The sequence below is a fragment of the Nomascus leucogenys genome, chromosome 16 (genome assembly GCF_006542625.1).
Source record: "Nomascus leucogenys isolate Asia chromosome 16, Asia_NLE_v1, whole genome shotgun sequence".
NCBI lineage: Eukaryota > Metazoa > Chordata > Mammalia > Primates > Hylobatidae > Nomascus > Nomascus leucogenys.
Window position 1 is genome coordinate 5356967 of NC_044396.1, and position 16053 is coordinate 5373019.

Consider the following 16053-nt stretch of genomic DNA (forward strand, 5'->3'; position numbering starts at 1 on the left):
TTTCTTTTGTCTGTCCTCTATATTGTAGGTAGAGCAATAAAACAATTTTTAAAAAAGTAATGTGTAAGTTATCTATGAATTTCATTTTAGTGTGGTACAGGGAATAGCAAATATTGTTATAAAAAGGGGATATTGGCTCCAGTAGGGTTGAAATCATTGCTTTAAATGTATCCATCCATCCATCCATCCATCCCTCCCTCCATAACCATGTATCACTACCTTGCCTTCCCTTCTCTCTCAAATATCTTCAAAGAGTGCCTTGACTTCACTACCTAATCAGTTGTCAGTCCTCTTGAAATCTGACGTTTTTTTTTTTTTTTCTGAGACGGAGTCTCGCTCTGTCACCCAGGCTGGAGTGCAGTGGCGCAATCTCGGCTCACTGCAAGCTCCGCCTCCCGGGTTCACGCCATTCTCCTGCCTCAGCCTCTCCGAGTAGCTGGGACTACAGGCGCCCGCCACCACGCCCGGCTAATTTTTTGTATTTTTAGTAGAGACGGGGTTTCACCGTGGTCTCCATTTCCTGACCTCGTGATCCACCCGCCTCAGCCTCCCAAAGTGCTGGGATTAGAAGCGTGAGCCACCGCGCCCGGCCGAAATCTGACTTTTACTACCAACATGCCATTGAAACTGTGGCCACAAAGTCACTAAACCCTGTTAAATCCAATATATACCTGTAGAAAGAAATCAGTCCCAATTTACTTTCTACAGCATTTGAGTTCATTTCTCCCTTTTATTTGAAACTTTCATTCCTTGATTTATATTATATCACCTCCATGATTTCTATCCCTTAAACTCCTTTGCAAGTCTTGCTCTTCTGCCTGTTCCTTGTTGGCATTTCCCATTACTTCACTTTTAGCCCTGTTTCTCCCTCTACACTTTTTTCCTAGGCAATCTCATCTACTCCTGTGACTTCAGTCACATCCTGTGATTCACAAATCTTTATTTTCAATCCCAACCCCACTCATGAACTCTCTCTCTCTCCATCTGGAAGTACCAATACCCAAAATTCAACATGTTCCAAAATGGAACTCACTTCCTACCCACCAAACTATAATTACTCCTGTATCCTATTCCAAATTAGTAGCACCACCAGTCAGCCAGTCTTTCAAATAAGAACCTGAGAGTTTGGATTCACCTTTTTCTCTCTCCATTATCCTGTCTTCTCCATCGCCACTGCCAATGCATCAGTTTAAGCTCCTGTCTCTCACCCAGTTACAGCAAATCTTTTAACTCATCTCCCAGCTTCTAGTCATGTCCAATCCAATATATCCTCCACATGGTCACCTGGGGTATCTTTTGAAACATAAATCTGTTTATCTCTATCCTGTTTAAAAAGCAAACAAAGAGACAGAAAGTAGAGTAGTTGTTGCCTAGGGCTGAGGACCTTGGGAGAAAATGCGGAATGACTGCTAATAGGTACAGATTTTGAGGGGAGGTGATGAAATGGTATAAAACTGATTGTGGTGATGGTTGCACAACTCTTTGAAGATACTAAAAACTAAATCGTATGCTTTAAATGAATGGATCATATTACTAGAGTATGAGAGAGTAATAGAATATGAACTCGCTAATAGATCTGAATTCAAAATAATTGAGTCAGGCTCAGTGGCTCACATCTGTAATCCCAACACTTTGGAAGGCCAAGGTGGTAGGGTCACTTGAGCCCAGGAGTTTGCAGTGAGCTCTGTTTGTGTCACTGCACTGCATGCAGTACTCCATTCTGGGCAACAGAGCAAGATCCTGTCAAAAAAAAAAAGAAAAAAGAAAAAGAAAAAGAAAGGAAGGAAGGATAATTGGGAGAAGACTTGCAGATTTATATAGTAGAGGAAAAGACTATTCATTTTAATATTGAGAATTTACCAAATTATAGCTAATCTAAAACATACTTTGCAGTTATTATTAAAATAATAATGAGTATGTCCTTTATTTGTATGTACATGATTTTAAAGTACATCTTCATATATTAAATTTTTAAGTTGGTTCTCTCAATTTAGAGATCTATGTTCAAATCTGACTTTGCAATTACTTTACTTTCTTTTAGCTAGTTCTACCTAAAAAAATTAACTTAGTTGAAAAATAAGAGTAATTTAGAAGATAGAATGCTTGACTTTCCTGGTAACAGGTTAAGGTGCTATACTTAAGACTGCTTTTGAGAGCAAAATTTATCTCTGTAGTACTAATGTGTAGCATGAGTAGGTGTTCAAGAACTGTTTGTTAAATTGAATTAAATAATATTAAAAAGAAATAAACAAAATAAGCATTTCTTTTATAAGAATAGGGATTCTCAATCTTTATTATAGCACCAGGTGCTATGTGCTCTGTGCAGAAATTTTATATTATACCACTACCTCCCTATTATGGTAATTTACATGAATATGTACAAATGAACCAACTTTGCACTAATTTGTTTACTGTGATATTTATCAGTAATTCACTAAAGAGGAACAGCAGAGTATCACTAGCTTTTCAGTATTTGAGTCCAGTATTGCAGCTCTTAAAAGTAGGTTTTTCTAAAACTAAAAATCAGAATGTTGAGATTGTCATTTTCAAAGATTTATCCTTTTACCAAATAAGCAAAAGCCAGCCATTCACAAAGCAGAAACGGGTCACCATTAGCTATGAATGCTTTCTATGCCTCTGGAGCTTCACATCCAACACAACTATAGCTATGAGAGAAGGGTGCTGATCCCTTCCTCCCTTCCTCCTTCCTTGTCTCTTTTTTTTTTTCTTGTTGTATCTGACAATGGTTACTTTCTTTTTTCTTTTTTTCGAGATGGAGTCTCATTCTGTCGCCCAGGCTGGAGTACAGTGGTGCAATCTTGGCTCACTGCAACTTCCGCCTCCCGGGCTCAAGCTATTCTCCTGCCTCAGCCTCCTGAGTAGCTGGGACTACAGGCACACACCACCACACCCAGCTAATTTTTTTATTTTTAGTAGAGACAGGGTTTCACCATGTTGGCCAGGATGGTCTTGATCTCCTGACCTCAGGTGATCCATCTGCCTCAGCCTCCCAAAGTGCTGGGATTACAGGTGTGAGCCACCGCACCTGTCTGATGGTTATTTTCAATCCTAAGACGTGCACTTTATCCAGTAAAAATTGGGCTGAAGAATTTAGGAATTCTAAAATAAAAATTTGAATTGGAAAAATAAAAATTTACTTCATGAAGATTTAAATATAATAAGGAGAGTGACAGGGGTTGTGAGTGCCCCTTCATTCATGACACTCTAGCTGTCAGGTCTGGGATTTGATTTTACCCTACTTACAAGCTAAGTTAAACTGTTACTGGCTCATGGATCCTTTTACCAGAAGACACAAGACTCTTAGGTTGGGGACAAAGTATTGGTATTACTTACAGCACAGCAAATACCTTGAGCATCAACATATTTGTGCCAGTTATTCTTGCTTTCAGGTCCCATGGGGCAATGTAATGGTACCAGATGGATGTCATGCATAGAGTGGATTTGTGCTACAGTTGAGAAACACTGAACTTGGGAATCCACTGCTTTCATAGTAAGCAGTAAGTAAACCTAGTTTTTGTCTCGGACTGAGATGTTACCTCATCTCTCAAGGCAATTAGCTGCAAATAGCCCTTAGAAATGGCCTGTGTAAAAGAGTACTCAGGGCCTTGCAATCTAGGCACACCCAGCAAGATGTATATAGGAGTGCAAGAAGACCAAGGAAGATTGTTTCTTTTAGTAACCACACCAGCATCTCTAAAGAATGGCCCTGGTTAGGCATAGATGGCTCATGCCTGTAATCCCAGCACTTTAGGACAGTGAAGCAGGAGGACTGCTTGAGCCCAGGAGTTCAACGTTACAGTGAGCTATAATCACACCACTGCAATCCAGCCTGGGCTACACAGCTAGACCCCATCTCTAAAAACGTTAAGAACAGGCCAGGGTCAGTGGCTCATGCCTGTAATCCTAGCACTTTGGGAGGCTGAGATGGACGGATCACCTGAGGTCAGGAGCTTGAGACCAGCCTGGCCAACATGGCAAAACCCCATCTCTACTATTATAAATTTTAGTACAAAAATACAAAAATTGGACCAGGCATGGTGGCTGACGCCTGTAATCCCAGCACTTCGGGAGGCCGAGGCGGGAGGATCACCTGAGGTCAAGAGTTTGAGACCAGGCTGGTCAACATGGTGAGACCCCGTCTCTACTAAAAATACAAAAAATTAGCCTGGCGTGGCAGGATAATTTCTTGAACCCAGGAGGTAGAGGTTGCAGTGAGCCAAGATCATGCCACTGGACTCCAGCCTGGGCGACAGAGTGAGACTCTGTCTCAAAAAACAAAAAACAAAAACCACAAAAATTAGCTGGGCATGGTGACACATGCCTGTAATTCCAGCTACTTGGGAGGCTGAGGCACAAGAATTGCTTGAACGTGGGAGGTGGAGGTTGCAGTGAGTGGTGATCGCGCCAATGCACTCCAGCCTGGGTGACAGAGTGAGACTCTGTCTTAAAAAAAAAAAACAAAAAAAGAAAAAAAAGACCTACTATTTGATAGCACAAGTTGACTAGAGTCAATAACTTAATTGTACATTTTAAAACAACTAAAATTTATAGTAACTAAAAGTAACACAAAGGATACTCAAGGGGATGGATACCTCATCTCCATGATGTGATTATTTCACATTGCATGCCTGTATCAAAACATCTCATGTATCCCATAAATATATACACCTACTATGTACCCACAAAAATTAAAAAACAAGCGAAACAAAGCCACTATAAATGTTTTCCAAAATGGCTGAATTCTGCATCCCTACTAGCAATGTATGCAAGTTGTACTTGCTTAGCATTTTCATCTTCACCAACATTTGTATAGTCAGTCATTTTCCCCGCTCATTATAACAGAAGTGTAGTCTAGTATCTCATTGTGGTTTAATTTGCATTTCTCTAATGACTAATGAGGTGGAACATCATTTAATGTGCCTGTCATGTGTGTGTGTATATATATATATATATATCTTGTTTGGTGAAATCTGTTTAAATCTTTTGCCCATTTGTTAAATGCTTTTTTTTCTCACTGAGTTTCGAGAGTTCTTTATATACTCTGAATAAAATCTCTAAATGTTTGCTTAAAAAAAAAAACCCATGTTAGTTTAGAATACATCTGAGTATGTGTATTCAAATGACTGAACCACTTTAATTCCACACTTTGCCCTGAGTTTTGTAACTGATTTATTTCACAATGTTATCTTTCTGGGAATTGTTTTTCTCTATATGTAAAAATGAGGGAAATTTGTTTTACTGTCAAAATCTAAAACATCTGTCTTCAAGCTCTAAAAAAGGTATTCTGTATAAAACTGAATACAGCCTAAAATATAGCAGAAGCTCTGCTTCCTGTTAGATATAAATATGTGAAGTAATGTATGACCCAGGGGTAAATAAGAAAACAGTGAAACAGTGATTCCAAATGACATTGGGAACATAATGAAATTTGGGAACTCATTTCTAAATTTATTTTTTATTTTTACTGAACCAGCAACCCAGTAAGGAATGATCTGGAAGAAACCCTTGGCCAGGTGTTGTGGCACACACCTGTAGTCCCAGCTACTTTGGAGGCTGAGGCAAGAGGATCGCTGTTCGAGGCTACTGTAAGCTATGATTGTGCCACTGCACTCCAGCATGGGGGATAGAGCGAGACCTAGTCTCAAAAAAAAAAAAAAAAAAAAAAAAGGAGAGAAAAAGAAAAGCTGTTTTACCTTCCCTTACCTTCCCAGAATCTATACCTTGAAAAAAGGAACTGTTAAAAAAAGCCAGTGTGTTTAGGTTTTGACAGCAGTGCATGCAAGCTTCTCTCTTAATTCAGCTCCTCTTAATTCACTCTGCACCTGCATCTGATTTGCAAAAGATGAAGCGTAAAATTTCAAAATAGCAAGTGTTTGTTACAGTGTTAACATGTGGCTCAGTGCTCTATGCAGTAGACCATGTTGCCTTGCAAATTTTCCTTAGCCAAGTCTAATTGTTACTGTAGCAAATCTACTTTAATGCTACTTGAAACGAACAGTTCGTAGTTATTAGACTGGAACCTCAAGTAGCTGCAACCGCTAGAAAACTCCTCCGGTGGTTCCCCCCTCCCTGGTTTCTCCAGAGGGAAGAAGGTCACCTTCTACACTTAACTACCATGCTCATTCATCTGGACGAAATGCTCAGTCCACTGTCATCTTCACGCGTTATTCTCCAGGACCGGGCTCCTCCGCCGCGGACGTTATTTCCTGTAGAGCGGGCACGAAATTAAGCACCTTGAGGACCAGCGGTAGACACAGATTATCTCCCGTTCCAAGCACGTCTCCCGCTAGGAACTTTTTTCACTTGTCACGCTTCTTCTGCTTTTTGAGGAAAATAGGTGATATGTGGTTTCCTGCCAGAGTCTTCGTCACTCTCGTAGCTATGATGTCTGGGTAAAAATAGCTCACATTTTTGCTTAAAAAATAACGGCCGCGCAAATTTATGGTTAGATTTGTCTCAAGTCTGAAGACCGCGCCTCCTACCTAGTGAGGCGGAAGACACCTAAGGAGCGAGGGGCTGTGGCCGAGACGAGGCTGGGGAGACGTTCTCTTGCTGGGCCGCGGGACCACCCACCCCGCCAGAAACTCGGTCCGCTCACCCTAAGAAGTTTGAGGCAACTGGACGGCTTCACCGCCCGCTTCCGGACCCGCTCCGACGCCGTTTCCGGACCCACTCCTCGGCGAGCGCAGGAACTCGCTCTCCCAGTAGGCCCCGCGCGGTGCGCCTCTCGGCGCGTTCCGAGTCCTGTGACAGCTCGGCTCGCCTGCCCCACCCACGGCCCCACCCGCGGCCCCACCCCCTGGCTCCCGGCTCCTTCCCCGACTCCCGCGAGTTCCAGTCCCAGTTTCCAGCTCCCCAGCCCCGCCCTCAGCCGCGCGCGCTCTCCCCGCCCCGCCCTCGCTCCTCCGCGTGCGGCCCCCACAGCCAATGAGGTTCAGGGCCGCGTGCGCAGATTCAAACGGCGGCTCTTGAGGGAGGCTGGGCGCGAGATTCGGCGGTGCGGACAAAACCCTGCAGGAGATTGCGAGCCCTGCAGAACTGCTAGCTGCGGGGAAGAGGGCAGGGGTCGGGCCCCTGTGGCGGAGCCGGGCTGGGACCCGGGCGGGGAGGCTGACAGGCGGCGGGAGAAGGCGACGGAGGGCGGGATCGCGCCTCCTGACATGTTGGGGGCATCCCTGGCCGAGCCGGGCCGGGGCTAAGAGCTGCGCTGCGGGTCGGGGGCGGGTCGCGGTCCGCCCCCGCTGTCCCTCCGTCCTGCCCTGTCGAGGACGTGCGTTCCGCACTCGGCCGCCTCCAGAGGGAGAGAGGGAAGCGGCTGGAGGATCGGGGAGAAGGAGCATTCGCCGGAGGCTGGAGAAGGCTGACCCGCGTCCCCACCCAGCCCGCTCCTATGCGGTACTTGAAGGATGGCGAAGAGGTCGCGCAGGTGGGTGGCACCCCTTTCGCCCAGGCCTGTCGGCGCCGTCTCGGCTCAGATTCTCTTTCCTATCCCGCTGCCTTCTCCCGCCATAAGGCCCTCCCCGGCGAGGGCAGAGGTTTTTCTTCCCGCGTCCCTGCGGCCGCTTGGCCTCGATGGCCGGAGCGCAGCTGCGACGTGGGGAGAGTTGGGGACCAGGGTGTTTGAGGCGCGGGACGTAAGAGATGCCCAGGTTTCTCGGTGGCTCTCCCCACAATGCGCCTCCAGATTCCTGACCTCATGCTGCCACTTCTTCGAGGCAGGTTTCTTGCCAGGTAAGTCGAGCGCTTTTAGGGAGTTCGCTACGCAGAGAAAACTGGCTGTGTCCTGCCGGGAGGACTTGAAAATGGTGTTCGGGCGACTCTTTTCTGAATGACGGTACAGTCAAAATAGGAACTCCTCGGTGAACCTGGGCGGCCACCCCTCTGCCAACTTGGCTATCTTGAAACGTTGTGGAAAATCCTCTGGGGAATAGCTGAGAGGACTTTTCTGGTGTTTTCTGTAATTCCTATACCCATATTCTCAGCTTTATGGATATATGTATATTTTAATATCCTCTATTGGGACCATGTCACATAGTAACAACTAGTAGTAACAACTAGTAGCTTGATCTTAAAATGAAACAATGTGTTTGATTCACTTAATATTTTGAGTGTCTGTGTTTGGCTCTGACCGTACCTAAGTGTTGCACAGAGGTAAGGCACTTTTTTCCACCTTTGCCTGGAAAATTTGCTAGGATGAATTTATGCGTCTAATTTTTGTTTACATGCCATTACAGCAGCTACTCATAAATTATGTGGAGTAATTGCTTAGATAACAAAAATATAGGATGTCTTCTGATTTTCAGCATTATCAGATAAACCTGAAAAGATGTTTGGCAGAATTTCCAAATATTTATTTGTCTAGATCCACAGCCCCAAAATCTTAACTAGAGATGTATTTCCTAAGTTGAAATTTAGTAATGGGGGTCATTCACTGCAGAGTTCTGCTAAAAATTGGCAGTAACTATATATACATAATTGTTTTTTCCTTAATTTTCTGTTAAGCATCTGCTGTGTGCAGGATGCTTCTGCAGAAATCCGTAGGTCTCTGTAAGCTTATTAATTTTGAAATAAGTTATAGGACAAACCCTTGAGATGAAATAAATGTATACACAGACCCCTCTAAAACTGTTTTCAACCTTTGCACTATTGACATCTTGGACCAGATAATTCTTTGTAATGGGGAGATGTTTAGCAGCATCGCTGGCTTCTACCCAGTAGAGATAGTAACACTCCGCTTCCCTCAGTCATGACAGTAAAAATGTCTCCAGACATTGCCAAGTATCTTTTGGGGGACAAAATCACCCAGGAAAGAACCACCCCTCTAGAACTTCAAGCACCCAATTAACATCAATCTTCAGAAAAGATAGATATTTAAAGCTCTTGTAATTATGATTGCTGAAGTACTGGTGTAGGCTTTTTGAATTTTTAAATATGAAAAAATTTAAAAATAAGATGACAATTGAATATGTTAACTCAATAACAAGTTTATTAATGTGTGATATTATCTACTATCAGTATTGATGTTAATCTTATTTGGAACAGTTTCTTGGCTAATTCTGTCATCAGCATTTAGTTAAATTTAAATTATGGCTAGACACGAATGTTTAAATGTCAGAACCTTCCCCTCACCATGGGTTTTCTGTCCATATGTGTGAAGTGTATGCTTCATAATAATGGACAAAGAAAGGAGAAATAACTTAATGTTAGTTTGCTTATATAAGTTATTTTATTGAGAATACTGTGAGCTTGAAATCTAAATATTGTACTTTTGACATTTATCCCTTGACAGTTGTGTAAGTTAATTTAAACATGATAGAATGATTTAAAGGGTCATAAATCTGGAGTAATTAAATGTGGTGGGGTGAAGCTACACTCTCCCTGGGAGTATACAGATAGAGGATGTGGGGAGATATTATCATCTCTGAATGATATATCTCTTAAGTCTTCATACTTGAATGTGTTTCATACTCTGAATTACATTTCTTGCCCACGTAAATATGATTTACATATCTTAGAAGACAGTAGATGCTCTGCTTTTGTGCTTCAACAAAAAACAAAAGAGGATAGAGTGTGAATTGTTTTGAAGCAAAAATAATGTAGTCATTGGGAAAAATCTCTCTTGCCTTTTAGCTAAGTATCTTAATATATTTGAACTCAATTTATAGTTGAAAGGGAAAAGAAATAATTCAGTTACTTCAAGTTGTAATTTGAGATCTCCAGTATACAACCACTTAAGCGTTCAAGTGAAAACTATACTTTGCTGTATAAAAGTTTTGCCTAAGAGCATAGGCGTAAATCCTGTAATATATGTTTCCTACGTGATCTGAAAAAAAAAAAAAAAAAAAAAAAAAAAAACCTAAGAGTAGAAAACTAAGTGTTACCTCAAGTGTGAAACAACTGCAGGATGTCAGCTGTTTTGATCTTTAAGATAGCTGTAGTATCTGTCCTCTAGATTTACATAAAGGAAGACTCATTTGTATTGTTGACTTTAAATAATTTTACATCCCACTGGGAATTGCAATGACAATTTACAGGCACTACTAAAATTAATATATCTGTTATTAACATATATTTGACTTTTAAGCATATTTATATATGCATAATTAATTTGAGATTCGAAAGTCAGTTTTACCCTTTAAAGTAAGCTTTAAAAAATGGCATTTAGAAACCTGTTTACTAGTAACAGATTAAACTATTTACACTTGAGATGACCTATGACTACACTCACCTGAAAAGATAAAAGCCAGCTCTTGAAATAGAAGATGTTTTTTGCAGTGTTATGTATATGTGTGTGTATAGGAACCAGTTTTACTGTGTTGTTTCCAGCAAAATGGGTGGGAGTGAAATTATACCGAAATATGAGAACTGATCTTTTAATCAGTTTTGTCATTAACTGGCAATATTGTTTGGGGAAGCAGGCAAACTCTGCCTCAGTTTTTCATCTGGTTAATATATGGAGTTTGGATTTTATGGTCTGTAAGGTAGTTTCTAGCTTTAATGTATATATTTGAAGACATTTTGTAATCTTTTCTCATTTAAAAGTACATACATACTAATGAAATAGAAATTTTCTCACATTGTTTTTGTTTATGGAATTACTAGGTAGAACTCTCCTCAATATTGCTATTAATAATGATCAAAGATTTTGTAAAGTTTGTCTTACTATAATAATGCTGGTTTGCACAGTCCAGATTTGGAAATAAAATATTCATGTATGCAGTACATCATATTAACCACTGGGTGGCCTAATTTCACTTTATTAAATCAACCTGGTAAATTTTCATACCTTGAATATGATTGGACTTGTCCTCAAGATTGTATAATAAAGATTTTTTTTTTTTGTCTGTGATAAAGATTTCGGACTTGAGTTAATTTGTGATTAAAATATTATCAACCTGATGTGATTTTACTAGAGCAAATTTATAGAACCGGTATTTCTCTTTCTTTTAGAATAAAAAATTTTTAAAAATTTCAGTTTCCTCCTTGGAATACCTCATTTACTGGTTTAAGTGATATAATTATTATCCTCTAAAATTGAACTTCTAAATGTTTTATCTTAACATCACATGTGAATTATTTCATCAAGTGCGTATTATTTCACAGACAAAGTCATGACTATCATGTCCTGTTAGCTTGTACCCCAATGTAAAATTACTCTTAAACTATTTTCCTGGCCTAATGAGTTATACAATTTTTTTGTGTGCTTCCTTTGACTGTTTTATAATCACTGTAATCACTTTAATTCAGTCTGTGAAACTTACCATTTGAATATAGTAGTTTGGTTATGTATTAGACATTTATCACATAAATATTTTCTTTGACTTAGGAAAACTAGCAGAATCATTCTGGAAACCAAGTCCTGGGCTGGAGAGTCAAAGACCAATTAATCTATTATTGCTTTGTGACTAGAGAAATAATGTCACTTTATTTTGCTGTCTTCTAGATAATTACACTAGGCTAGAAATGGTTTATTTAACTACATGGTAGGAAGCCGATTTTATTAAATTATTACATATTAACAGCATTGATTGCTATAATACAGAAATGTCAAAAGATTATATAAAAGTAGACAAATAGAGCAGATCCATTTTGATGATGTCTAACCATTTTTCAGTGATGGGACTTTTTCATTGTTAAATGGTGAAAGTGGGATATTGGTGCAGTGATTTGTGGGGTTTTATCCTTTCCCCGTTTTCTTTGCAAATTATACGCATTCTTAGGCATCTTTCTTTGTAGCTAGCGATGTTGATAGATATCTAGGATCTTTTTTTTTTTGGTCTCATGTATTTGAAAGTTAACATTGTCTTTTCAATACTCATATATATGTAGAGATAACTTGATGCTATAACTAAGAAGTAGGTAGACTGTAGGAAAGTCCCAGTGGTAGATAATTCTAAGAATTCTACTTGCTTCTTCACACTTACCCATTCAAAAAGCCCAGCTTACTGAACATTGAATGGGCTGTATAACTCAGTGTCTGAAACTGATGACCATGCTGAAATGCAAAACAGAGAATGAAACCTCATGTAGAAATAGAAATTTCTCACAATAAAGTATGTGGGTAAAAAGGGGCAAAGTTTTACAGTTAAAATGAACAAGTTTTTAGGAAAATTACTCTTTGAAAACTCATCTTTTTGACCAAAATAATGTTTTTGGACTCGTATCCTTAAAATATTTTGTAAGAACCTTAAAGTGGGTTTCGTATAGATTAAATGTGATGTAGATTTGTGAATACTCAAGATTTATATGGGCAAATTCCCAAGGTAAAAATTATTTTGACTTAGAAATAACCTGTATTTTAAAGCAGTCTCAAATATGCTGTTCTGGAAACTTTGAGGATCTGAAGAGAGGTAGGAAAAGAAAGAGACCCTGTGAAAAGCATGCCTGGGGGCTATTTGGGGTGTTAGGAAGTGGTAATGTTGCTGGTGGCATTTCTAAGAAAGGTTAAACAGTATAGTAGATACCTTCGAATAACCTTTTCTGTATTGAATATTTAAAAATGTTTGTTTCAGCAGGTTCTGCTTCTTAAAATTCTACCACTTGGAGGTGTTTTTTTTGGGTTTTGAAAGTCTCCTTTAACAAATGAGAATGCCTTTTACCTCTTCCTAGAGGTATTTTCATTTGTTAAAAAGTTTTCTTTCTCAGATCCACTTTGAGATCACATGTATTGAAGAAGGTGGAAGTTTTGGTTGGGTTGGAAAGAAGTGAGATAATTTTGGAATATAGAGCTGTTGGTGAAGCTGGAAGGTTAGGGAAGATTGTTCATTAGTTTTACAAATATTTGAGTGGCAGGTACTGTGCTTAGTTAGTCCTGAGAGGTGAACGTGATAGACATGGTCTGCACTCATGAGCTTACTTTTTGGATGTGGAGGTTGGCAAATGTGATAAACATTAAAAAGAAGAAAGGTAGGTGCTCTTAGTACATACAAATAGGGCAGCAAGTTACAGTTTGGTGTTTTATCTGATTCAGTAGCTTTCTTAGAAATTTATGAAGTCATTGGACCCTGAAGCATGTCGAATTTAACAATTTAATATTGGCCAATCAGGTGATATTTCTGATAGCCAAAAATGGCTGCACGTATCAGATATTTAATCAAGCCTGTAGAGGTTTTTTTTTTAGTTGTTGTTGTTGTTGTTGTTGTTTTTTAACACAGTTTAATAAAACAACCATATATGGGCCAGGCGTGGTGGCTCAAACCTGTAATCCCAGCACTTTGGGAGGCCAAGGTTGGCAGATCACCTGAGGTCAGGAGTTCGAGACCAGCCTGACTAACATGCTGAAACCCCATCTCTACGAAAAAATACAAAAATTAGCTGGGCATGATGGCAGGCACCTGTAATTCCTTCTACTTGGGAGGCTGAGGAAGGAGAATTGCTTGAACCGGGGAGGTGGAGGTTGCAATGAGCCAAGATTGCGCCACTGCACTCCAGCCTGGGTGACAGAGCAAGACTCCATCTCAAAAAAGAAAAAAAAAAAAAACAGCCATGTATGGAAGGAGGACTGGTGGATTATTGTTACAAATAGACAATGGCTTCAGGGAGAGAGAACATTGGACTACTGAAGTGTGTTGAACTGTAGAAGCAGATCATAGGGGAATGGGAGAATCTTGGTGTTTTGCCTGGTCAAATATGAAGAATTTTGTTCCAGTGGAATTGACAAGTCAACGGAAGTTAGATGTTCCTGCAAAGGATCTATAGACAGCATATATTAAATCTGGGCCTTCATTTTTCAATTTTGTAAGATTAAAATTACATAACTTACATAGATATTAGAAACTACTTGCATGCGCTTAACTATATTAGAGTAAGCTTAAACAAATCTTCAAACTTTTGCTGTTTGAAATCAGAATGAATTTTTGAGAAAGAGTTGAATCTAGTAAGGCAAAAATTATTTTGAATACTATTAGGTGATCAGCCTATGCACGTAATACTAATATTGAGGCACCTTTCTGTGCCATGTGCTGTATGAGGTGTTATATATGTTTTCTCATTTAATTTTATCCTTAAAGCAGCACTGTAAGGTAGGTGGTATTATTATCATTTTACAAACAAGTAAACTAAACCCCTGAGAGGTTAATGTGTTCAGGGTTACAGAGTGAGTAATTAAATTAGAACCAGAACCTTGTTCTGATTCCAAAATGAACTTGAGGTTTGTCTTTAGTATCTTCCAGCTTCCTAGAACTTTCCCCCTATTTTTCCAGTATGTTGTAGTATAGTGGTTAAATAGTGACTGTGGGCAAGAGGTTACATTTCTAAGTCAAAGTTTCCTATTCCGTGAAATGGGAATAATGATAATATTCCCCTCTTCCAGTTGTGAGGCTTTAAGAGAAAAATTTAATAGACTACCACAATGTCTGGTACTTAGAAATTTTTAAATAAATGTTAGACTGTGTTATTTTCAGATGCCATGACTTTATTCAGTCCACTGCCTACTCAGAATCCTCTAATTCAGTTTACTTATTTATTTATTGAGACGGAGTCTTGCTCTGTCAGCCGGACTGGAATGCAATGGTGCGATCTCGGCTCACTGTAACCTCTACCTCCCAGGTTCAAGTGATTCTCCCGCCTCAGCCTCCCGCGTAGCTGGCATTACAGGCACCCACCATCATGCCCCGCTAATTTTTGTATTTTTAGTAGAGACGGGGTTTCACCATGTTGGCCAGGCCGGTCTTGAACTCCTGACCTCAGGTGATCCGCCTGCCTCAGCCTCCCAAAGTGCTGGGATTACAGGTGTGAGCCACCACGCCTGGCCTTCTAATTCAGTTTATTGTTAAGGCTTGCCCTTCTTTATGGGGCTTTATTCTTCAAAGTTGCTTTTTCTTTTTTTACTCCATCAAAACTCAGATACTGACTTTGGCCCTTTCCTCACTTTATTAATTTTCCTTGGGTCATCCTGTGCCCTCAACTATTCTTTGTGTGCTGGCCAAAACTGCATCTCTACCCTAGACCTTGTATTTGAGCAGGTCCCCATGCTCATTTGCCTTCTAGATTTGCTCTGCCCCGTAGGATAGCCACTAGCCACATGTGGCTATTGAGCTCTTGAACTGTGGCTAGTCTGAATTGTAGTGAACTCTAACTACAAAACACACGCCAGATTTTGAAGACTTTAGTAAGAAAAAAATATGTAAAACGTTTCATTTATACTTTTTTATATTGATTACATGTTGAAATGATTATATGTTTGCTATATTAAGCTAAAGAATATTGACTATTGAAGTACATTTCACTTATTTCTCTTTTTTTAAAAAATGTGGCTACTAGAAAATTACATGTGTGGCTTGTATTATATCTCTGTTGGGAAGTGCTGTTCCAGACATCCACCTGTGTATTTTTCAAGTACCTTGAAAACAGCTAATCCCAAACTATACACACTCTCCCCATTTTCTTCTCTCTCCCAAAGTTCTGTTTCTCCTTCTATCATTTTCCATGGTAAATAGCTCTACTTATGTTTTCAAAGCCAGAAACTTTGGAGTCATCCTTAATTCCTCCTTCTTCCATGTCCCTCATCTATCAGTTACAAAATCCTTTTTTTTCTACTTTTTAAATATCTCTCAGTTTAATATATTTCTTTCAATTCCTAATATCATTACCTTGGTTGATCCATTTTATGACTTCCAGATTTTTGTCACATTTACCTCTCTTTTACTCAAGGATATGAAAAGTAGACTTCTTTTGTGTTTTCTTATATAGTACTATTATGGTTTCATGTAAAAAATGTAAATAATTGCTTCACCCCAGTTTATTTTATTGTAAAGTAGGACACCATGTTTTTTTGTTTGTTTGTTTTTGTTTTTGTTTTTGTTTCTGTTTTTTTAATTTTGAAATGGATGTTCACTTGGTTGCCCAGGCTGGAGTGCAGTGGTGCAGTCTTGGCTCACTGGGTACAAGCAGTTCTCCTGCTTCAGCCTCCCAAGTAGCTGGGATTATAGGCACGTACCACCACACCCAGATAATTTTTGCAATTTTAGTAGAGACAGGGTTTTGCCAGTTGGTCAGGCTGGTCTCGAACTCCTGACCTCAAATGATCTGCTC

The 16053-nt window shown here is 39.8% G+C and overlaps 1 protein-coding gene across 1 annotated transcript in view; it reads left to right on the forward strand.

Moving 5' to 3' along the window:
- The first annotated feature begins 7693 nt into the window (after window positions 1-7693).
- Window positions 7694-16053, forward strand: part of MYBL1 (MYB proto-oncogene like 1) — a 46600-nt gene continuing 38240 nt past the window's right edge. The window contains exon 1 of the mRNA XM_030795529.1: window positions 7694-7752. Coding sequence (XP_030651389.1) covers window positions 7694-7752 — 59 coding nt within the window. The remainder of the gene's footprint in view (window positions 7753-16053) is intronic.